Here is a 23601-nt window from a genome sequence, read left to right on the forward strand (position 1 = left end):
CTGGACAGGAATCCAAGGCAGGGAAAAAGCCTGGAGCAGGTGGCACTGGGAGCCCGGCACACGGGGCCAGTGCCCGGCCATCAATTATTGCCCTGACCCTGGGCCCACGGGGGAATGATCACACACTGCTGCTCTGCTAAAGCCAAACATTACACTGCAATTACCAGGCCTGGCTTAATGGTTAATGGGAATTACTCAGGTTCAGCTGGAAGGGGCTTGTCCAGGGCTCTGGGCTCAGGCCCTGAACCTCCCAGGCCTGCTCCCAATGGATGCAGCTCCACTGAAAGCAAGCTCTGCATAGAAGTGGGGCAGAATGGATTGCTGAGGGAACTGGGGACTGAGAGAGTGAGGAGCTGTGATTTATGGCTGCAGGGTTTGGCAGCAGAATTTAGAAGTTTTCATTTGCCCACACATCAGTTTGGAATAACTGGGATGGCAACATGCTGTTACCAAGCCTTTGATGGGAGAGGTGTACAATCCACACAAGGTGGTTGTGGACTGAGCTCACAAAATGCAGGATTAGCATTTCTGTGGCTGAGGCAGGAGGCATTTCTCCCTCACTGACTGTATTAAAGCTGCACTGAGGCATTTTGCCAGAGTTTGCAAGGAAAATACAGGTAGGACTTTCTACTTCCAGGGGTAAAACTGCCACCATTTAGTCACACATTCTGATCTTGAGACATCTCAGTGACATGTCAAAAATGGTATGTTACCCTGTTTCTCTCATAAAATACTGTATTGTTTAGTAAAGAAGTAATATGCTACTACTTTAAACTTAATACTTTTAGAACAAAACTTCACAGAAACTTGTGAAGCATAAAACTTCTACCTAATTGTGATGGAAACCATTTTAAGAGAACAGCTCAGTCTTACATGTATGATAAAGTGTAGGAGGGAAAGAGTTCCATCAAACCTGATCCAAGCTGTGCCAATTCAAAAAAATAACTTCAATTACCAAAAATAATTTGCATTTTAAGCAATCACTGATGTTGGAACTGACTTTATAAAAGCCACTTCAAACAAAAATAACTCCCAAATGCTGCTTGCTCTGGGCTAAATATTCCTAAGAAAACAACATCTGCATAACCATCCAGCACCTGCGGAGTTTCCATGGGCAGAGTTTCACCACTGGGAGAATTCTCTCCCTCTTGCCTCCCCTGCAATCCACAGGAACAGGGCAATCACAGCTTCCCTTCTCTCAAAGACTTATCCCTTTGTTCCAGGGACATTCCATAGGATTTTCCAGGAAAGAATGGATGAGTACAGATTAAATCATGAGCTATGGCTGTGCCACACAAAAATAAAGCTGCTCTCCTCCTGCTCTCCCCCCCTCAATTATCCACCAGCCATGAACTTGGAGGGTGCAAACAGCCAATGCAGAGACAGTTCCTGCAGTATTTTACCTCCAATTTTAACCAAACTTTTGCTTGCTATTGACCTAATTATGTGTCAGGACCTAAAAGAAAAGGATTTGGGTCTTTCTTTATATTTTATTTTAAGCAGTGTGTGCCCTATGGTGTTCCAGCCTTACCCTACTGTGATGGTAGTGAGATCCCACTCCAGTGCCAGATGGTGATCCAGGGGAAGGAACTGGGGAGGAATTTGGTGAAGAGTGAAGATTCCCTGTTATCAAAATTCTAATGTCATTGTCCATGTCATCTGGGAATGGGAGGTCAAACATGTCATCTGAAAAGGAAAAGAAAGGAGAATAATTTCCAATGTGCTATACTCTTTTCTCCAACATCTTTTTATAATTTATTACCTTTCCCTTTAATTTATTATCATTACATTTTTTTCTTTTACATATTCCCAAGACAGATGAAAGCAGAGATAAAGACTTTACTGTTTAATCCCCCTTAGAACCCTTGACTGCAACCACACAGACATGAAAGGGAGAGTTGGCAGGCAGCTATTGGGATAATGAATTTTAGCAGTGGCCACAGAATGAACAGAATTCCCATTGTAGCACCTCCATAAAATCCAGACTGAATTTTGTAACAGAACAATTGACACCTCTGTGCAGTTGGTCAGAGACCCCTTAACAAGACACTTGGAATCATCACACAGCTCCATGTGTGTGCTGCTCCTCAGGCTCCCAGAGCTGCACCCCAGCTCCAGCCTCTGGGAACAGCCCTGGCAGCTCCAGGGAAACTGCTCTGGAACCCACGAGGGCAGCAAGGGACTTGTGATCCTTTCAGACGCTGCACAGGATCCCCAACAAAGCAGCCTTCATATCCCACTTTCACCTCAGGAGTTCCACACAGATTGTTAGCATAATTGGCTGGATTAATTTGGTTTATGTTAATATGTGGGGAGGTCTAAAGATACAGGAAGATGTGTTTGCCTTGTACATTCCATTGCTCATCATCTGCACACAGGTTACAATATCCCATAACAATAAGTTATGGGAGGGAAGGATAAGGCACCACCAACACAGCCAAAAATTACAGCATCACAATATGGTTTAGAGGGGTTTTTCTTATCCAGATTGCTCAGCAGACGAAGAAATCCAAGTGTATAATGACATTTAAAGCACATTTTAGTGGGTAGACAAGGACAGTGGGAGCTGTCTGACTTAACTGCATTAATTAGAACTGCAACCAAATTTATACTAACACTATACACGAAGCTCTAAATAGAAGTCATGCATCCTACATATAATAAATAATAATTTCTCTTGAAAAAGATTAATTTATGCTGTATAAAATAGAAAAGTATGCGTGTCCTGAACTAATTTCACCTGAAACCCCAATATGGAAACAGGCAGGTGGTTGTTTTCCTTCATCTCCCAAAGAGAACCTCTGGATTGCCGGAGCAATGCTTTAACTGAAGTTTATTAACTTGTGTCCTACAGCCTCAGTAAACAAAGCAGAGCTAATATCATGCTCTGCTTGGCCCCCAGAGCAGAAATGAGCTGGCTAATGGCATAGGAAGCAGCTTAATCATTAAGTAGAGCAGAGTTAAGAAAATTAAATTTAACACCATTTTGGAAAAGGCCATTCTTGTACCTGACTCTAATTAACATCTGCAGCACCAAGGGGCAGGTTAATGCAGGTTAATGTTTGTTGTGCTTGGGAGGGATCCCGGTGCCTCCTGGGACAGGGATTGAGAGGGGCAACTTCCCTTCAGAGGCCCTGGGACATTCCAAAAGGGACAGATCAAAGCCTTAAAAGCAGTAACGTGCCTTCCTCTCTAGGCCAACTGCCCTCCTCATTAATACAGCCACTGTACGTGTTCGCAGCTACTCTTGGTTTAAATTGCTTTGCACTCATTTAAAGGATTTGGGACAAAGTGGGAAAATGCTTATTTGGATATAAAGCATTAACCAGAGTCTTGCTGACTCAGACTGCAGGTTCAATTTAAAAGCACTCTGGGGGCACCAGGGAATCTCAGGTTGGGATATTTTCCCTACTCAACCACAAGTGCCTCCTTCCTGTCAGCTTTGCACACAACAGGGCATGATGTGAAGCACAACTGGAAAACAGCAGCTGGCCTGAGCAAGTCACAAGACGACAAAGCACATTCTGGTGTGTGCCACTCGGTGCATTGGCTGGTCCTTGTCCCTTTGGGAGTAGTGTGACTCTGAAAACACGCTCAGGGAAAGCACAGAGTGTCCCCCTGTAGCTAGAGCCCTGCAATGTTCCCTTGCCAGGGTGGTGTGGGGTCTGTGCAGAACCCTGGCCCCTCGGGGGTTATTCCTGCCCAGCTCAGCTCTGCTGACACCCTGCCAAGGCCCCGAGGGATTTCCCCCTCACTCACCGTTGGTGGGGCTGAAGCCATCCTCGTTGGGGTAATTTGCAGGTGCCACCTGGATGGTGGCAGAGGTGGGGAACACCAGGATGTGTGTGCAGGAGGCGTCCTGGGGGGTGTTGAGCTGGGACGACTGCAGGTTCAGTGCGGTGCTGCGCCCGAACACCGAGCCCATGGTCACGGCGTCTGTGGGGACAGCAACCGGCACAGGGTCACTGCAGAGCCCCCCAGCACTGCTCTGCGTGCAGGGACACCTCTGCCAACCCCCCTGCTCTGCAAACACACACAGCTGGAGGGCCTCATCTTCAAAAGATTACACTGCTGCAAGAGCTTGACATTCACACCACCAGCCCCACCCCGCCTGTCATTCTGCTGCCCCTTAATCAAATATTTACTTGTTAAATGAGCAAGTTAAATTGGTTTTTCACACATATCTCTGTAGATTTATGAAATACACCCTACTGTGGTTGATATGAACACAAGCACAAAAATGAAGCCACACAACAATAAAGCTTCTCTCTCCTCCTCTTCTATTCTTCTCAATTATCCACCAACAATTAACTTGGAAGGTGCAAACAGTCGATGCAGAGACACCTTTTCTGCAGTATTTAACCAGCACCTTCAATTTTAACCTAATTTTTGCTGGCTGTTGACCTAATTATGTGTCAGGATCTAAAGGAAAAAAAAAAATTCTGTTGAAGGATTTGGGTCTTTGTTTTACTGTGATATGAAAAAAGCCTCATTTGCCATCTGTTTTCTCACATTACAAAATCTCTGCTTTGAAAATATTCAGCATGATAAGTAATTTTCAAGCTCAATTAATTCTGGTCTGTATTAGTCTTTTCTTTCTAAACTTAAAAAACCCCAGAATGGTTTGTAAGGATATGTTAAGGATGTGTCACCACATACATTAAAAAGTATGTGCTTAGATAAAACAACAAAGGGAACCTCAGCATTAAATTTTACTTAAGCCCATGGACTGCTGCTTGTAAGTGAACTCCCTAAACAACTTCAGCATGTGAGAAGGCAAGTGGGCTTATCCTTTTTTTCATTTCCACAGGCTCCTACTCATTCCCACTGCAGCCTCCCCATGCACGAGGGTGTCTGTGACACAGCTTCCAGCCCATGGGAACTGGGCTGCATGAGCCCAGTTGTGTTAATACACGGGGAGGACTAAAGATACTAAAGATGTGTTCCCCAGGGAACAGATCAGCACCTTGGCAGTGTCCCACAGTCACCTTCCATCAGGAGACTGCTCTCCCCACACAGCATCTCTCTGTGGTATTTTGGGGAATTCTGCTGGCTCAACCTATTGTCTGCCACACGTAGCCATGCTAGTCAAGTTCTTCACAGAAATCCCAAGATTATTGTGCCCAAGTGTGAAATGTGATAAAGAAGAGTTTTGCTGGCACTGCCATAGCTGGCTAGAACGTACCTGGCATCACCACGAATGATCCCTGTGGCTCCATGGCAACGAGGCAGGCACTGAGGATGGAGGGGGAATCTGCTGCGGAGATGCCACACATGCGGCAAACCTCCTTCAGCTGTTTGCTGATTGTCTGCAGGGAGCACTCCCCGAGCAGGATACTCCAGTCTGCAAGGGAAAAGCACCATGGGAGGACAGAGCTCCTGCAGAGCCACCACTTGCCTGGAAACAGCAAAACATTCCCAACACTTGGCATTTCCCAGTCCCAAACTCTCCAGGACTGACTCCTGTGCACATGAGGGGTCTGGCCCTGCAAACTAGGTGCTCGAGCAGTTCCTGTGGGATGTTTCAGTCCAGGGTAGTCTCTTGGCTTTCCTTTGTTCAATACATTTTTTTTCTCCAAGACCTTTTTGTTTGCTTAGTGACATTTAAGTTGAGGAATCACAACTGAATCCTGTCTCTATTCTGTGTCAGGATAACTTCATTCAGAACTTTTTCTAACATGTGATAAGGCCTCCAACTTCCCTTGGAAGGACAGTGTGCAAACCCTGCACAACACGAGGGAGTAGCATCAGACCCAGGACACAAACAAGGAAAGGTTTATGGAAACCAATACAGGAATTCAATGCCAGGGTAGGACTGCAGCCAGCTCTGCTGTAATCCATGCTGTCATGGCCCAGGAAATTCCAGTTTGGAGGATCCTGGTGATTTCTCTGCCAGGTACTTTTACACTCAGATCCACTTGGTCAAGTGGGCATCAGTGTCAAGACAATGATGGGGACAAAGGGAGAGTAAAGGCCTTCAGCAGCTCTGGTGTTGATTATAAACTCCTAAGGATCCCTGCCTGGGAAGCCTGGAAATGTGGCTTCCCATCCACGTTTGCCCTCACTAAACTCTGGCAAAATAAACAACAGTCTATCCTGTCTGTGACAGAATTTGACACACCTTGTTCACCTTTTGTAAGGTCATAGTTCTAGGAAGCAGAGACAGGACTTGGCAAGGTGAAGCCAAATTCACCCCATCTAATGCCACTGTGTGAGGGCAGAGTGCACCCTCAGCAGGTCTGCAGGTGATGCAAAACTGAGAGGAATGGCTGAGTCCCCCATCCCTGGAAGTGTTCAAAAGCTGTGTGGATGTGGCACTTGGGGACATGGATCAGTGGTGGCTTCAGCAGTGTGGGGGAACAGCTGGACTTAAGCTCAGAGGGCTTTTCCAACCTAAACAATTTTGTGGCTATGTGATTATCACTCTCAAGTTTTTAGTTTGAAAGGTTTGTGATCAGGTCTGAGCTATCCTGCCTTTCACCCTGGGTCCCTGTCCCACTCCACAGGCTGGAGTGGCAGCCCTGACAATTGCACACCTTTCAGCTCCCCGTGGCCCAGCCGGCCCAGGCGCCCGATGACGACTCTCCAGGGCAGGGATGTCATCTGGACAATGCCAATGCACCATTCCCAGAGCTTCTGCAGCCCAATCTTCCGGGCAGACAGCTTGCTCCTCCTTGACCTGCAAGGGAAGGAATTAAAAACAACACTGAGAGGAGAATCAAGGACAATATTCAGATTTCTGTTCTCTCTAATTATGTCACTGTATGTCACTATAGAGGTCTGGCAGTCCCTAACCTACCTTTTACTAATACTAACAAGAAAAACTTAGGTGTCTGCTTTCAGTACTGTTACTGCAGTGCCATCACACCAGGTGTTCCTCAAGGGAAGATTTTAAACAAAACAGTTGTAAAACAAGTGTAACTCAGTCACTTTTCCCTGTGCAGATCTGAAAACCTACAAGTGCCAACTGAAATGTTCTCACTATAACAGCAGCATGATCTCCTGAGCAGGAAAGGGAAAGGCAGGGATATGCAAGGAGCTGGTGAGGGGTGACTCCAGACATGGATCCCTGGAGAAGCAAGGGCAGTGGGTACCTGCTGGGCAGGTCAATGTTGACAATGCAGGTCTCCAGCAGCTCCCCGTGCAGGTCGGTGCAGGATGCCAGGAGCCAGCGCTGGTCATGGGACAGGCAGTACCCCACAAAGAGCACGTTGTATTTCTGACTGGCCTCTCCAAATGTCTCTCCCAGCTCTGTCTGCTTGTCTTTGATGGGGGCCAGGATGAAAGGAGGTGAGTACAGCTGGATTGGGCTGGGCCTCTGCAACACAGTCAGCACAACCATCAGCTGGTAGATCAGAAACTACTGAACACAAGAACACACACACACTGGCAGCGAGTACAGAGACAGGCAAGCTTGAAACAATGAGTAAATTCAAAGCACTCCTAGTGAGGAGAGAGACTGGGAAAAGGAGGTTATAGACAATTCACTGCTGCCAGTTAAAGCTGATACACTTCAAACCTATCTAAAGATTTCTTTTCATGTAGAGGTAACCCAGGGTATGAAAGCTGTCTTTGGACCAGTCTCTGACACAGGCAGGAGTTTAAACCCCCTCAGCTGTCAGACCCTCCTGTCCCTTTATCATCTTTAGACCCTTGGCTGGATTGGCTCCAGTGTATCTGAGTTTCTTGTTCTGAGGAGCCCAGAACACAGGAGGACAAGCACCTCCCTGGCTGTGCTGCAGCACCTTCCAAAGGCTTCCAACTGCTGCTCCTCAGGAGCATCCATCGTGTCCAACAGGATCTCCAGGTCCTCTTCTGCAAAACTGCTTCCCACATGGGCACCCCAAGCCCATCTTTGCCTTGGAACTCCCCTCGGGAGAACACACAGGAGGGGCCTCACCAGACATGTTCCATAATTAAAAAATGGCCAGGGTGTTCTCCTAATTCTTCAGCAAAGTTTGGGAGTCTGCAGTGCAGACTGAGAACAAATGTGTAAAATGCAATCAACAGAGATTAATTAAATGCAATAAGTATTGTCAATAAGTTTGGCTTTGCAAGCAAGTTTTTAAACCCTCCCAAGCAGCTCTTCATGCCAAGGTAAGTATTTAAGTATTTCATTGGTCCATTAGATCTAAATAAAATATTCAAAGTTATCTTTCAAAGAATGCAAAACATTCATAGAAAGTAGGATGGATTATTCTTCCTTTGAAATCCCTGAAATTCCAGAATCAGGGCTTTACTATTTACAGTTTAAAATAGATAAAAGATAAGCTCATTGAAGAGGGGGATTTTTCCATTACCTCAGGGAATTAATATAACATCTGCAATTAGGCACAGCAACATATTTCATATATATGCATATATATGTGAATAGAAGTAAAAGTTTGGTTTAAACTCCGTTTGGAGCACTATAGACTGAAACCAGAAAATTACTCAGAATCCAAACTAACGATGTTCATTTTCTCTTCTTTCACACTTTAACCTTTTACTTTGTGACTCAAAACCAGAAGCTTAAAATGTTTTGAAAGCAAGTTAGCCTGATGGTTTTGTTATTATTTTCTATTCCATATTACCTTGCTTTTTCCCTTTATATCATCATTGTCTTCTATACCTTGAAAAAAAATCCCCCAACAACTATTTTCTCTACTCTTTGAAATTTGAGGAAAGTGGTTACAGTTTATTAACATACTTGGATTTTTTTGCCACCAATACCAACCTCAGGATTTTTGAGGGTCATCTCAATGCTGGCAGCTGGCCCAAAGCCTGTGAGGGACTTGATGTGGATCTGTGTGGGCAGGGGCCTCCTGCACTGGCAGTACACAGAGAATGCCAGAGACTTCAAGTGCTGAATGTAGAAAACCTGTTCATCCTTCATTGTCTGCAGCATGTACTGGCAAGGCACAATCTGTGGAATTCAGACACACAATAAAACAGGGCTGAGAGGCTTCCAGGAGCTGCCCATTAATATCCAACCAGATCCACACAGTCACTGGTCACTGAACACCCAGCATACTTTGGGATGCTCCACAATTTGCACTACAGGCCCCTTGGCAGGAGTGGCTGCAGCAGGCAGGGACTGCACCCTCTGGCACAAAACTGCTTCCACCATAATGAGAGTGAATTTTAATCCATAAAACCCAAACATCTGTATTCAAACACCCTGAATTTTTTACAAGTGTTTTTCTAGGCAACAGCTTCACTTGCAGGTGGCCTGAACCACACCATCCCTGAATGTTGTGCTCATGGTCAGGGCTGGGAATTGTTTGCTCTCCTTGTGGGAACTGGCACTATGGTGTCATCCTCAGAGAGGGGTGTCAAGGGCACAATTAAGATTCTGTTACAATGATTTGTGTGGTTGTTTCCCCTTTTCAATCTAGTTCCCAGTGGAAGCTCAGCAGCCTCAGCTGTTGCTCAGTTTATTTGTTTCAGAAAGCCATGGGAAGAAACCCACAAGGATTCCCAGGTTCAACAGCAAGAACCAGAGCTACAGGGAGATTTGCCTGGGAGATGAGTTTGGGGGTTAAGACTCAGCTACACAACAAGAGTAGGAAGGAGAAATGGCACAACACTCCTTCAGAAGGAAACAAAGCATTACAAAAAACTCAGTTTTCAGATCAAACCAATTTTAAAATTAGAATGAAATCCCTGTAACCTCACTGTTTTTATCTACCGGTTTTATTGTACAAGCACCACTTGTGGCTGTTAAAGTATCTTTCCTTTTACAGTGAGATCTTTGGAGCAGAAGATGTCAATATAAAACATTTACATTGTAGCTACCACTACAAGACTCAAACAGATTCTCTCAACAAATATTTTCAGTAGTAATAAAACTTAAGTGTCACAAAACTTTTACTACTTTATGGTTCTTGCTTGAACCTTCAGAACCTTGGCAGCACATTATGCTTAGCAAATGTGCCTGTGTGTTTTTAAAAGCCAGCCTTACCCAAGGATTTCAGAAGCTGAGCCTTTCTCCTCTGTACAGGAATGGCAATAAAGCTGCAAACATTTGGATTTGATTCATTTTGAAGTAACTGCATGTTGTGTGTGCTGTGGTACAGCTGTGAGAATACAGTGCTGGAACTGGATCATGTTTCCCTTAACTTACAAAAAACTGCTGCTTTGACTTAAACTGGCAAAATGCATTTTGAGGAACAAAAAGTGAATGTGCAAACAAACAGGACTGAGAAAAAGGGTCAGTGTGCTACAGGCTAAGCTCCAATGGCAGTGCAGGGGTTACACAGTTCTTGTGTTTTAGACACTGTGCTATCAGTGGCTGCTTTGGTTTTAGCATCCCCAGCTCTGGATCAATCAGCTGCCTGCAGCTTACCACAACATGAAGTTGTGGATCTGATTTTCAGCTCATCCCCAAGCCTGAAATATTTTGGTGACAGTTTCCCCCATCCTTTCAAGGGACAACGAGGTCAGAAACTATAAAAAAAACCCACAACAGTTTTCCATGCTCAACTTGAGACACCACAAGAATTTCCAATTACTAAAATTTTTTTAAAACTAATTTGAAACACCTATAAACCAAGATGAGCAGACATGGATAAGGTGCACAGAAATCCTTCCTACACTGTTCCTGCCTGTGCCCTCTGGCCTCCCATTGCCCCCACATTTATGGAGGCTTAGCCTCTGTGACAGGAGGCCTGGCAAAATGCAGCCAGCCTGGGCAGGAGGCCAAGAGCTGCCTCTGGCTGCACAAATTCAATTCTTCAGCAATTCCATAGTAAGTAACTGTTTTTATATGCCAAGTTACATGGTAAATTATTTTTAAGAAGCAGATAATAACAATACAATAGTCATATTATACATTAAATGTCTGGCTTCACGTACTTCTTTTGGATTAAATAGTATAAATCAAGGGAATATAAACAGCAAACGACTCAACATGTAAAGTAATCAAAGGAGCCACTGGCCAGTTTTGGCAATGGCAACTCGAGTTATAACTTAAATAATTGAAATCCCTCTCCAGGAAGCACTGAGCAGATAGGATTGCTGGGACCACGGGATAGATTCAATGCAGGGAAACTGTGGCTGCTGTAATTAATTTCCTCATCAAAACAAACACAAGGGGTTGTTTTAATATACATACTTGTACTGTCAACAAAACAATTTGTAAATGCCACCTACATTTTATGCATTATCTCCCATTTATCTATTAGCACCGTGTCCATATCACAGGTGTGCTGTGACAGTCTCAGTGTGAGGATACAGAGGAAGGCAGAGTTACCTGGAGAATGAAAGAATTCCTCATATTCTCAGGCAAGTTGTCCAACATTTCTGTGTAGCATCTCATGAGGCTCAGGAGCCAGAAGTTGGTGGAGGCAGACTCCTCGTCGGCGGTGTAGGTGAAGGGATCCACCATGTAGATGACCACGGCGGGGGGGAAGGCGTTGCTGTCGGCGGCGTCCGGCTCCGTGGGGATCCCGATCCGCTCCCGCTCCGCCGCGCTGCCGAGAGACACGCTCAGCACTGCCCCTGTGGGCCAGGAGAGCCAAACCAAACCCAGGAGGACAGCCATGGAGATCAGCTGTGCTCACAGCAGCTCCCAATCCGAAACAGCTGCTGCTAATCGGCATTAAAGGTACCATAGTCTAACAGCCTCTCACTGAATGCAACCAGACCAGCTTAGACCTGAAGAATATGGGAAAGCTGACTCCTTGGCTGTCTGTCTTTTCATGGAGGTGTGTGTTTGGGATTTTGGCAATTCATGGAGCCTGGAGTCCTGCTCAGGTCCAGGGAAGGCTCCACCGATAACAGAACAAGCAATTCAGAATTTCTTACAAGGTAAAACACTCCTCCCATGCCTCAGCCAGGAGACACAGGCTCAACATCTGTAAGTGATCAAAACTTCTCTGTCAGAAGCCCCTGCAGCTGCTCAAAGGGTTTTTTGCACAGATCAGGGAACAGATGTCTCAAGGACCAGCTCAGCTACAGCAGGATGTGGGTGTTTCCCTCTCTGTAGCACACACTAGGACTATCAGCAATGTGCATTATTATGAGAATAATGAAAAACATGCTGCCTTAGAAAGTTACTTACATATGATGTTAAAAAATCTTTTCTTAATTTTTATGTGATGGACGGCTATTCATAATGAAGTCTTTAAAAAAGTTGTGCTGTCCAAATTTCTTTTAAAGTAACAGGACTACAATTGTGTCTCCTGACCTCACAGTGTGCCTGCTTGAAAAACAACACCTTCAATGCAAAAGAATGGGGAAAAAAAAGAAATCCAAGGCTTGCATTTTGCATCTGTTAATGCTGCAGGTGTGATGGAGCAAGAGGCACTCAGCTCATGGGGTACCTGCAAGTGCCAAGCCACAGGTGTGGCACGGGCCCTGATACATCCCATGTGCTCCTGGTGCTGCATGGACAGGGCAGGTGGAGGGTCCCAAGGCAGCTCCACACCCATGCAGCTGAGTCGGGCAGGGATTCCTGTGCTGAAAAGGGGAGGGGAGTGTTTCCTGCTGCCCTTTGTCAGTGACTGCTCCAACAGCAAGAGGCACCACTCTGCTCCCACCTGCTCGGCTGTGCTGCACCTGCCAGAGGGGCTGCTCCTTGGAAGGGGTTCCCTAAGGCTGAGCACAGGACAGGGACCAGCGAGCAGCACAGTGAGCCACGCGAGCGCTTCACTCACCCCTCCTGTCCCTCCTGCTGCTGCTGCGGCAGGCTGGGGCCGGGCTCCGAGTCCGCCCCGGGCCCCGCGCTGCCCTGCGGGCGCTCGGCCGCGCCCCCCGCGGCGCCGCCGCCCTGCCCCGCGCCCGCAGCGCCGCTGAAGCCCGGCGTGGAGGACGTGCCCATCTGGGCGGCGCCGGGCGTGGCGGAGGAGGCGGACAGCTGCGGCACCGAGGAGCCCGAGGAGGAGGCGCTCCCCGCCGCCAGGCTGGTGGTGCCCGCGCTGGGCGTGGAGCTGAAGGAGCTGCCCGTGGCCGGGGCGCCGGCGGCGGCCGAGAGACACGAGGAGGAGCTGGAGGGAGCGGGGCCCGAGCTGCCGGCAGCTGCCTGCGGCTGGCTCGCAGCCGGCGTTTGGTACTTGGGCGGCAGCAGCAGGCTGCTGTCCAGCTGCAGGGTGGCCAAGTAAGGTGCTGGAACGGCATGGAAAGAGGGATTAATGACAGTCAGATCAAAGGAACCTGCATCAACCCGCAACTCTACAACATTCTAAGAGTATTTAAATGCTAAGAGAATGGATGAGTTTTATGGTCCCTTCCAACCACACCAGACTGTCATTCTGTAGTATTTGTGATACACAAACACCTTATACCAAACTGACTTTTCTAAAAAGACAAGAATTCGAATCTTTGATACACTCCCCAGAGTGACAAACGACACAACTTTCTGAAGCAAGCAAATTTAACATGGAAGAAGTTAGGATAAAGCCTTGTAACATCTTTTGACTTTTTGAAGAGACCATAATGTGCACCTTTAGAAAAGGCCCAGTGCGGGACTGCAGTGCCCCAGGCTGACTCACCAAGGTGATGGCGGCAGACCTGCGCGTAGAGCTTGAGGCGGGAATGATTGTCGCAGTCCTCGGAGCCCCAGGGCTGGCTGAACCACTCGCTCACCAGCTCGTCCGTCAGCTTCTGCGCCACGCTCTTGCCCACCTGCATGATCCCGTCCCGCAGCACTTTGCAGATGGGCTTGTGCTGCCCAAGTCTGCACATCTGCCAGGGGAGGGAAGGACAAACACCCGTAAGGAGATGACAAGCGCCCAAGCAAGTTCCAGAGACTGGCCTGTGGCTTAAGCCCCTCATTCTCAGCACACAGCTAGGGGCTTCTTAATAAATATCCAAAAAAAAAAAAAAAGGGTTACGTTTATCTGTTGCTTAGAACTAGGCACACAGCAAAACTTAGGTTACAAAGTAATCTGACAGTTGGGGAGTAAATGCTAAAGAATTAAATGCTTTTATCCCCAGCCTAGCAACTGTGAGAAAGCAACAGCTTCTCTAATGTGCTCCTGGCTCTTCAGGCTTGGCTGGGCAATCACTGGGAGGCTGCAGCTCTATTAATGCCCCTGCTGCCTCCTCTGTGAAACGAATGTTTGCAGGGAAGAGCAGACAGCAACAAACACCCAAAATCCCCAGAGAATCCCAGTGTCACTCAGATAGCATTCTTGGACACTGAAAGTGCCGAAAGCCCTCAAAATGAAAAGCAACCCCTCCTTCAAATAATTGTTACTTTAAAAAACCCCAGGGATTTCTCCCAGTGGACATGCACAGGAGCAGCAATGACACTTAAGCAATAATCCAGTGTGGTCCCTCTTTCCAACCTCGTATACAGCACTCAAGTCCCTGAAGAAAGTTTTGGCTCCGTCGAGCAAGGCCTCGTTTTCCGGACACACCACGATGTAGGCGACATCCCGATGGCCCCCGTAGGGGTCCAGCAGGAGCCTCTCCCAGAAGGGCAGGGAGAAGGGAGAGATTGTCAGGAAGTCCTTGTCATAGCCCACCAGCAGCGTCGGGATCGGGAGAGGCTCAGGAGACTCCTCAGAGCCTTCACAGCAGAAAAAACAAATAAAGAAAAAGTGTTAGAACACCTGGTTTAACTGCACTGGGTCTCTGCTGGCCCAGGAAGCAGGTTCTTTTACAGGGACACTGGAAATCACTCATCCCTTGCTGTTCTGAGAGTCCCACAGGTTTATCATGGAGAGGAAATGATTATCAAGGCTGTGCCATGCCTGATAAACCATGTGCTCCCAGCCTTTCTTCTTGGAAAAGATATTTAATAAAGGAGAGGGAAGATTTATATTGTACTTATGGAATGTCATATAATCAAAGTTATTGGCCAAAGTGGAGGGAGCTGATCCAAGCACCACTTAAACTTTCCTAGAAAGCTGCAATAAAACATCTCCCAGTGTACTCCAAGCTCATGTACTGCCCTTCCCGAGGCTTCATCTCCTGGTTTTCCTTTGTCATATCCATAACCACAGCCCAGGAGCTCCTGTTCAATCACAAGTAATAACAGGAACACACAAAATCTGACCTTACAGCTCTTCATCCACCTCCACCTGGTTGTGCAAAATTACTGATGCTTAGAGAAATTCATTCCCAGGTATATAATACTACACAAAGTTATTATAATTCTAAAAATTGCTTCTTGTCCCTCTCCATAGGATGTGCTCCAAGCATTGCTGTCCCCACAGAGAGGATTATTATCCAGTGTAACAGGGTGTCTCCCACATACTGCCTCAGTAGAAGAAATATTGCTGAAAATGTCAAGCTAAAATATACCCAGTAGTTCTTGCAGAATATAATTCAACTTTATTAAAAAGTCAGCATCCAGTAAAATTCACTGACTTTCCATCAAAGGCTCTGCTCTGCACTCTATGGGAATTTTGGTGTTATTCTCTGGTAACAATTGGCAAATCCTAACTCTTCAAATTACAAACGCTGGAAAAATTATTAGAAGTGTTCCTGGTGGGGCACAACAGCTTCAGACATGAACTGGAGTTACCCCCAGTTGTCCCAGCCCCAAGGAAAGCAGCAATATATCAAACACCAATAGAGAGCAAAGCGTGGTGCAGCTGTAGGAAAAACATTAAACCAGGCTGCAGTGGTTAAGCCTGAAATAAACTGCAAGCAAGAAATACAGATTGAAATGCCAGTCATTGTTCTGCAAACCTGCACAGACAAAATCTAATTTGCTATTTTGCATTTTACAGAAGTGCCACTTCTAGCCAGGATATACTGAAACTGAAACTTCTCATTAAGGCTTTGGGAACCTGTGTGGAGAAAGCATTCCCAGTCTTCCTGGGTTTTCAGAGCTCACAAAGCTCTGTTTCCATTATGATGTGGCTGATTTCAGCAGCTCCCTCTGCTCCCATTATGTCTACACCAGCTTGCTTTGGTCTGAGCCAGCCTCCCCTTCAGGTGAGGGGGCTGAGCACAATTTCTGCTCCCTGTAAATGTGCATCACCTGGAGGGGTAAAACCTTCACCAGGGCATCACAAAAGCCTTTTGAGGCACTTTAAAGATCTGTGAAGAGCCCCCTCAACCCGTATGAACAGCCCCTTGCTATCATTTCCAGGAGAAAGTGCCCATTTCTAGGAAGCTGCACCCGAACTTGGCCCCAAGCCCAGTGTAGGTACCGTAGGTCCCCCGTCCTGCCATCTTATGGAACTGCTGCCAGGTGAGTGGTCCCTGCACGTGCTGGATGTTCTCCCAGGTCCTTCCCGTCCGCTTCTTCTGGATGGCGTCCTGGAGGAAGGGCTGCAGGGAGAGCAGCATGCGCACCACGTCCTGGGAGGAGAGCATGCTGATGTCCAGCACTGCAAGGGACAGGGAGCAGCAATCACTTCAGGGAGGGACAGCACTCCCTCAGACACACAACAGCTTTTGTGCATTGTTCCTTGAATTGCTCTGCACACTGCCCATGGGATTTGGACACCTCTAATTAGCTGGATGGCACTCAGTGTGGCCTTTTCAACACTGCTGTCACCACAGGCCGTTACACACACGCTGCAGTACCACTGGTGTCCAGCTCAGACCCCAAGATGTCAGAGCATCTTCAGTATACAAACAAATAATATTTGATTACAATTATTTTCCCCCTTTGGTACTTTTACCCGTTTTCCCCCCTAACTCAAACAGAGCAATTCTTTTTCTGCCTATACCCTTCTCCAAAACAAAAAAGGGCTCCCTAATTTTGCCTTCCCCCAAATACCTGCCTTTGCTTCAGATTTGTGAACTTCCACAGACTCGTTCCCAATTTAAGCCACAAAGTCTGAGAACAACTAGATTATTGGTACTTTAGATGTAAAGCAAGCTTTCAAAAATCTGCTTTACCTTTAGCATATTTTCAGTCCTGTCATTTGCCACATAAAGATTATGTGGGTCACAAGTAAACAAACTTACAGAGGTCACAAAACAGAGACAAAAGGCTCAGCTGTGCCCGTACCATTGCTGTGAGGCCAGGAATGGACGGTGGCGCTTCGGACAAGGGCTTCGTCCACCTTGCCCCCCGTGGGGTTGTCCACGTACTGCCTGCCCTGCTCCAGGGCGTTGAAACATTCCACCCAGGAGTCGTTGCTGTCGGCCTGCAGCCGGTCGTAGCTCAGGTTGACGCAGGGCAGCGTCTGGCGGTTGTTGGAGGCCATGTAATCCAGGCAGCTCAGCGAGGTGAAGGGCTGCGTGTGCTGGTTCTGCAGCAGCAGCAGCAGGCTCATGGGAGGCTCCTGGCTCCTCCTGGCTCCCTCTCCCATCTGCGAGATCAAGTTGCTCTGGCAGATCATCAGTCGCCTTTCCGCAGCCTGGCCGATGTCCGAGGTCTTGCCGAAAATATCCAGCTCGTCCTCGATGAAGAGCCCGGAGTTGTAGCCGAGCTTGCGGTTGATGATGGCGCTGAAGCCGCAGGTGCAGCGGTACTGATCCTCGTTGGAGGAGTCGGGGATGTACAGCCCCACGTCGGCGCCCTTGATGTTCATGTTGCAGGCGCAGATGCAGCAGCTGTCGAAGTTCCTGTCCTTGAAGATGTTGAGCACGGAGTCGGAGAGGATGAGGGTCACGTAGAGGCTGTGCGCCTCCGGGATGGGCTGCACCGTGCCCGGCTCCACCGAGTTGAGCGGCCGCGTGGTGGAGGGCGTGGAGGCGGGGGAGCCCTGGTCGGCGCTGTCGTACTTGACGGAGCCCTGGGCACTGGCGGTGCCGCCGCCGCGGGGCGTGCGCGGCGTGCGCGGCGTGCGCGGCGTGGGCACCGAGAAGCGCGGCGTGGCCGGCGACGGCAGCACCCCCGCGCTGTTGCTGGCCGGGGCCGCGCTGCTGAGCGTCACGGGCGTGCTCATCTGCGGCGTGCTCATCTGCAGGTAGTCCTGCTCCGCCAGGCTGCCCACGCTGGGCACGTTGCTGCAGGGAAGGGTGGGACACAGACCCCTGCTGTCACAGCTCGTCTTTAAACACGAGAGACTCATTGAAACTGCACTAAAGAACACTCTGCTGGTAACTTAGACTCAGCTCTCAACAGAACTAGGAATTCTCACCACGTTTCTTATCATTATTCTTATCGTCTCACTACTGTTTCTTAGCATTATGATAAAAAGTATCACTTCACCCTCTTAAAGTTTATTCTCATGGCCTAAAACTTGAATGTTTTTGAGAATAATCTCTAGGTAAATCATCAAGTTAAGATTTAGAAAGTTTGCAATTTTTTAGGGAAAAAAGAAAGAATAGTAGCTATTATTTTAAACACCACTATCTAAAGAGATACAGAATAGCAGAAATGAAGGTATTTCAGAGATACAGAAATCTTTCTTTTAGAAATGATCACTTGAAATAGCTGTCACAAGTCATATATGTGGCTCTGATACACAGTGTCACCTCATGGACACACTCTGTATGTCTGATTCTATAATTTCAAATCCTCATTTCAGATTACACAGTCTATGGCAGAGTGGGATACGTTCCATTACAAACTCCTAGTCCAATAAAGCTAAGAATCATATTTTGGGTCATCTCCATTCAGTACTGGGTTTTACTACTCTGTTTTTGTCATTTCCTGCCAAATTCAAGTGCCCACAGAACAGTTTGTCCATTCCCATGAGATGTCTTCCATCTGCAAGGATTCATTTCAAGAAACAGGTAATAAGAGGCCAATCAAAGAAAAAGATCTTACTTTTCTCTTTCCACATCATTTCTAACCTGCTCACTTTTCCTGTAATGTGTTTATTACATAGTAGAATGAGGAAAGAGTGCAAGACCGAGTCTCTGGATAAGGAAGGGGAAACAGGATTTTTCCCTGTGCACTTTGTGTGTTATTGGAAAGGACTATCATTTGAATGCCCACCTATAATTAGTGACTTGAAAATGAAAACACTGAAAACCTCTTTCCTTACAGTTACTTTTATTACCTTGAACTGATGTGTGTCCAACTCAAGGCAGGAGAGGGGAAAATAATGAAGCAGGGTCTGAAGGAGCTGTGGAGCTGCAGCAGAGTGAGTGCCTCAGACTAATAAGAAAAGGTGACCTAGAAACCCTGATTGGCAATCACCACTCTGTCGGAAGCCTGCAGTAATAATCCTCACTCTAATTGGATTAGATTGAAAATGAAAGGGTTTTTTTCCCCCAACAAATACCTGAAATTAATAACCAGCTCAGACCCGGTGCATCAGTTACTATTATGAAAAAAACTGAGAATTAAATTGCTCCCTAGGCACTATATCAAGGGTTTACAATTTTTTCTTTGCAATTCTTTTGAGAACACTGAAGGACCCTTTGGGGCTGCAAAAGGACTGATTTAAAGGATTTACAGACTGATTTAAAGATACAAACTGCTTCCTCTAAAAATGAAGCAGTGCAGCAGGAGACTTCTGTACTATTACTATGCTTTTTAAGGGGTTTTATTAATTTAATGGTGCAAATTCTTGCTAGCTTTCAAAAGCCCCAGCAATGAATTTCCTCCATAAACATTGCTAATTTCTGAGAACTGAGTGAGGAATCCAAACTTTGAAATTGAATGTCAGTGGTTCCCTGTAGGTCATGGCACTCTCAGGAAGGGTGGGGCAGGACAGGACAGTGCAGGTACCAATGTCTGTCTGATCAGCAGCTCCCCACAGCCCCACTCAGGAGCTCAGAGGAGCTCCCATGGGAACACAGACTGGAGAGCTCTCACAGGCCCCCTCAACATTTCCAGAACCCTCAGAAGGGCAAATGGAATCATCAGGACCACAGGTCACCAGGTTGGAGCTCAAAGTGACACAAGGAAACCTGGCTAGAGCCTGGACATGGAAATGGGAGGGCAGAGATGTTCAGTGTATTCATTTTGTTCCCCAGCACCTGTGGTTTCTATTGAATTACAGTATTGCCTGCATCATAAATTACCATTAATTCAGGCACTGTATGTTCCTGTTCTTTCAAAAGCACCAAGAGTGGACACACACTGTAACACCCCTGATGCCAAAGCCAGGGTTAAATGTTCCTGCTATCAGAACTGGTTTGAGCTCAGTCAATGACAAACCTAAAAGGTTTAAAATACATTTGCAGGTTAAAGCATTGTCAATACAAACAACCATTTTAGTTACCCAGCTTTAGGCACAGGCTTGACAGATCCATTCCCTCCAAGGCTGTACTTACTTGTAGCCATCTCTGATGAAAGTGGCTGCAGGTGGCAATGGAAGTTGTTCAATTTTTGGAGGAACAGCCCAAGAAGGCCTGAAGATACAGGCATCTGGAATCTTCAGAGGTAGGAGGCACTGGCTGGGCAGGATCTTCAGTGGAGCAAACAGGGAGGAGCCCACAAAAGGTTGAAATGATGGAACTTTGTGCACATACGAAAAATCCTGCAACATCCAAGTGACCTTGGTTACAACCATGTGGTCAGGCTGCTGTTCAGACATTTCTTTTAAATTAAAATCTATTGTACTGCTCGAACCCTCTACAATTACCTTCCCCCCCCAAATGAACTACATTTATTCCTTCTACAAGGCATCCAAGAGTAGTTCCTTCAAGAAAACTCAGCTGAGGCTCCCTGTTATTCAGAGATGTTGCACAGCTTTATGGCAGGAGGTTTCACAATTGGATCAGGCTCATTTCAGACAGGTAGTGCCTGAAACGTGAGTACTGCACTATGAAATTTTCACACTACCTAACTCATAGCACCTTATTAGGCACTTAAAAGATTGACCTTTGCAAGACTTCTGTACTGATAGTGGAGAGAGGCTGTCACAATGTGAGGAACCCTGAGGTGCCTTGAGGCAGCCCCCCTAAATAACCCCCACCATGGGGGTTCACATCACTTTAGCAGTAACAGTGCACACTTTGCATATGCCAATCATTGCAGAGTATTAAATATAAATATCTAAACAATCCAGCAAATACAGCATTGACTATCAGTGAAGTTCAGCCCAGCTGGGCTTGCAGTGACTGTCATGTTTGCTGCAGACAGTGATGACAAGAACTTCAGCCAGAGTTTCTAGAGCTATTCCAGCTCCTTCAGGAGAACAGAACTAGTCCTCTTGAGGCACTACTGCAAAGCAAAAATCAGTGTGAAAACAGTAACAGCAGTCTCAGTATTTAACATCACATTAGAGCTTTGCATTTTTTCCCTTGCACCTTGTCAAGCATTGAGAGATGAGCAATGTGTGGATTTCTATCTCCAGCTGAGGAATGCTCAGCACAAGGAATCTACTTCCATGTTCTCAGAATGATCAGCAATGGGTTTAGTGCTTGTTTCCCCCACTGGAGTGTATGAGCAGGTGTGACACACAGAAGCAAGTCAATTGTGCTGTTGGAAATGTGCTCAGGCAGAATTGAAGTATTTTAATACTCCTGTAATGGCTGTGAGGGAGATTAAAATATCTTTGGTATCAATGATGCCCTGAAATCTGCTCCCACTTCAAAACCTTCAGCTCAACAAATTCCAAGAGAGACTTTTTTCTTTCCCCCAAGCCCAAGTTATCCTATTCTTAAACAAACAATTTACTGCACAAACAGAAGAGAAAAAACAGCAAGGTCTGTGGCAAGGCAAAGTCTTATAAACCTTATAAAAAACTTACTTCAAACTCCTGTAGTGGCATAAAACTTGTGGGAGCTCCAGCTCAAGATGGGCAATGGAGGCTGTCCTGGAGCACACACTGAGAAGGTGCCTTTACCTATGTGCCTCCAGGTGAGAGCTCAGGGAGGAAGGAAGGGATGATCTGGCAGTACCAAGCAGACCTGCCCCATGTCCTGATGTCCAGCTGGGCTCTGCCATCAGGAAGGACACTGGGAATTCCCTCCCACATCTGCAAAGCCACAGAACTGTTGGGACAAGCTCCCTGCCAGTTCAGCCCTTGGCAGGGGAATGAGCTGGGAATTCTGGGGTCTGACTGGATACACTGGACTGGCACCAAAACGTGGGAGCACAACCCTGGAATGCTGTCACACATGCTGCCCCACACCAGCCAGGGTCAAGGACTCCCTTCTCTCCCAAGGACAAAACTGAAAGCTCCTGTGGAAAGAGTCATCCTCTCTTTGCCACGGCCTCCCTTGCAGTCTGCCTGAGGGATGCTATTCCTGCTGGCAGGAAAATGTCCTGGTTCACAGCTGAGCACACCATTTACACTGAACAAAGGCATCCATCAGCATCCTCACACCAACACACAGCCACTTCTTGTCCATGCAGCTGCAAGTGTGTCCCTGGCTCAGCAATGCAAGATCCCTAAGAATCAGCCCTCAGTTAATTTCAACATGGGCACAAAGGAGAGGGAAGGAGGTGGTGCTGGGGAGAGAGATGGCTGCTAAAATAGAAGGAACAAGGCTGTGGCACATGAGGGACAGGGTGGGTCTGAAGGAGTACAATTAGGCTACACAATCAAAGGTTGGGGACTACCAGCAAGTCAGAGTTAGAGTGGGCATCTTCCTTTTTACTCCCTGTGTACAGAGCAGCTTGCTGTAGAACAGCATGCCGTGCATTTCCACACAAAAAGAGCATTTTTTATCTAAAAAACCCCAACCCAAAACCTCAGGCTGTATGCATGAGAATATGGCAACAGTACCTTCTGATAAAAGTGACAAAAGGCAACCCCAGAAGTTCAGTAATGCAGGACAGAGGCAGAATGATTTGTGCCCTGCTCTTACTCTGGGATGGAACAATGACACAACCAATGTAGATCAGTGCTGATGCTGGGTCCCTCCATGGGATGCTATGGACAAATGGCCACACTGGGATGTCACAAGAACCCAGAGTCCCCAGCTACAAACAGCTCTTAACTGAGACACTACAGGACTCGAGAGAGGAGGAACTAGGTGACATTACCTGACCTGTGTTATACAGAAAGTCAGATAAGAATGGTCCCATCTGGCCTTAAAACTTGTGAAGTAACATCAGCTGAAGAAGAAACAGAGCAAGTTCAACCCCTGGGCTTTCTCAGAGAATTTCAACCCTAACCAAAAAAGGAACATTTCAGAGAGATAAAGGCAGCCTTTCTACATGCACCACTTTACTCCACTGTGTGCCAGAGTGGCAGCAGGGAGGGGGCACATCAAAGGTGCCACAGAGAAATTATCTAAAGAAATACATCATTTAACAGCTACTTAGCCACAAGTGTGGTGTTCTTCCATACATGTACATTCATTCTGTTAGGCACAGGGCACATTTCACAGACAATACTGTTTGTTTCCTGAGAACACCCAGAACCATTACAAACATAAAATTACAAAATGCCTACAGTTAAAATCAGGGAAACAATTAAAAAGCTCTTCTACTAGAGAATATTTTTCCAGCTCCAGACTGACAGGTTCTTTAAATGGCTCCAGCTCACATTTGTTAGTTGCTACACACACTACATGGGACTTGTTTATAAAAATCAAAGTGTGCATAAATGAGTTTGCAAAAATCCCATATTTCTGGCATGTTACCTTAATTTCTTCAGGTTTAGGGCTACCTAATCCATCTTCCACCTCCATTTTAAACTCAGCCAGCTGTGTTGGAACCATGTTGACCATAGGACTCTCCATCATTCCCAAGGCAGTCACAGTCTCTGAACTTATTCCGTCTTTGTAACTCATCACTGGGGAGAAGGCAGGGTGCTGTTCTAAGGAGGGTGGTGTTGGGAACATCCTTTGGAGGTCTGCCACAGCTGAAGGGGATGAAATAACACAGTTAATCATTCAAATACAAATTCTCAAGGA

The 23601-nt window shown here is 46.7% G+C and overlaps 1 protein-coding gene across 2 annotated transcripts in view; it reads right to left on the minus strand.

Annotated features, from left to right (window-relative positions):
- Positions 1–23601, minus strand: part of MED13L (mediator complex subunit 13L) — a 167612-nt gene that overhangs the window by 4713 nt on the left and 139298 nt on the right. Inside the window, exons 15-28 of one of the 2 annotated variants that reach the window (XM_079322303.1) lie at positions 23329–23549; positions 20065–20315; positions 16898–17841; positions 16089–16268; positions 14271–14494; positions 13473–13665; positions 12639–13086; positions 11234–11453; positions 8717–8905; positions 7095–7318; positions 6537–6679; positions 5186–5344; positions 3760–3936; positions 1532–1686 (exon numbers count right to left, since the gene is read on the minus strand). In XM_079322303.1, the coding sequence (XP_079178429.1) occupies positions 1532–1686; positions 3760–3936; positions 5186–5344; positions 6537–6679; positions 7095–7318; positions 8717–8905; positions 11234–11453; positions 12639–13086; positions 13473–13665; positions 14271–14494; positions 16089–16268; positions 16898–17841; positions 20065–20315; positions 23329–23549 (3728 nt within the window). The remainder of the gene's footprint in view (positions 1–1531; positions 1687–3759; positions 3937–5185; positions 5345–6536; positions 6680–7094; positions 7319–8716; positions 8906–11233; positions 11454–12638; positions 13087–13472; positions 13666–14270; positions 14495–16088; positions 16269–16897; positions 17842–20064; positions 20316–23328; positions 23550–23601) is intronic. The other variant, XM_079322304.1, reaches the window with a different exon arrangement.

This window comes from Erithacus rubecula (assembly GCF_903797595.1).
Source record: "Erithacus rubecula genome assembly, chromosome: 19".
NCBI lineage: Eukaryota > Metazoa > Chordata > Aves > Passeriformes > Muscicapidae > Erithacus > Erithacus rubecula.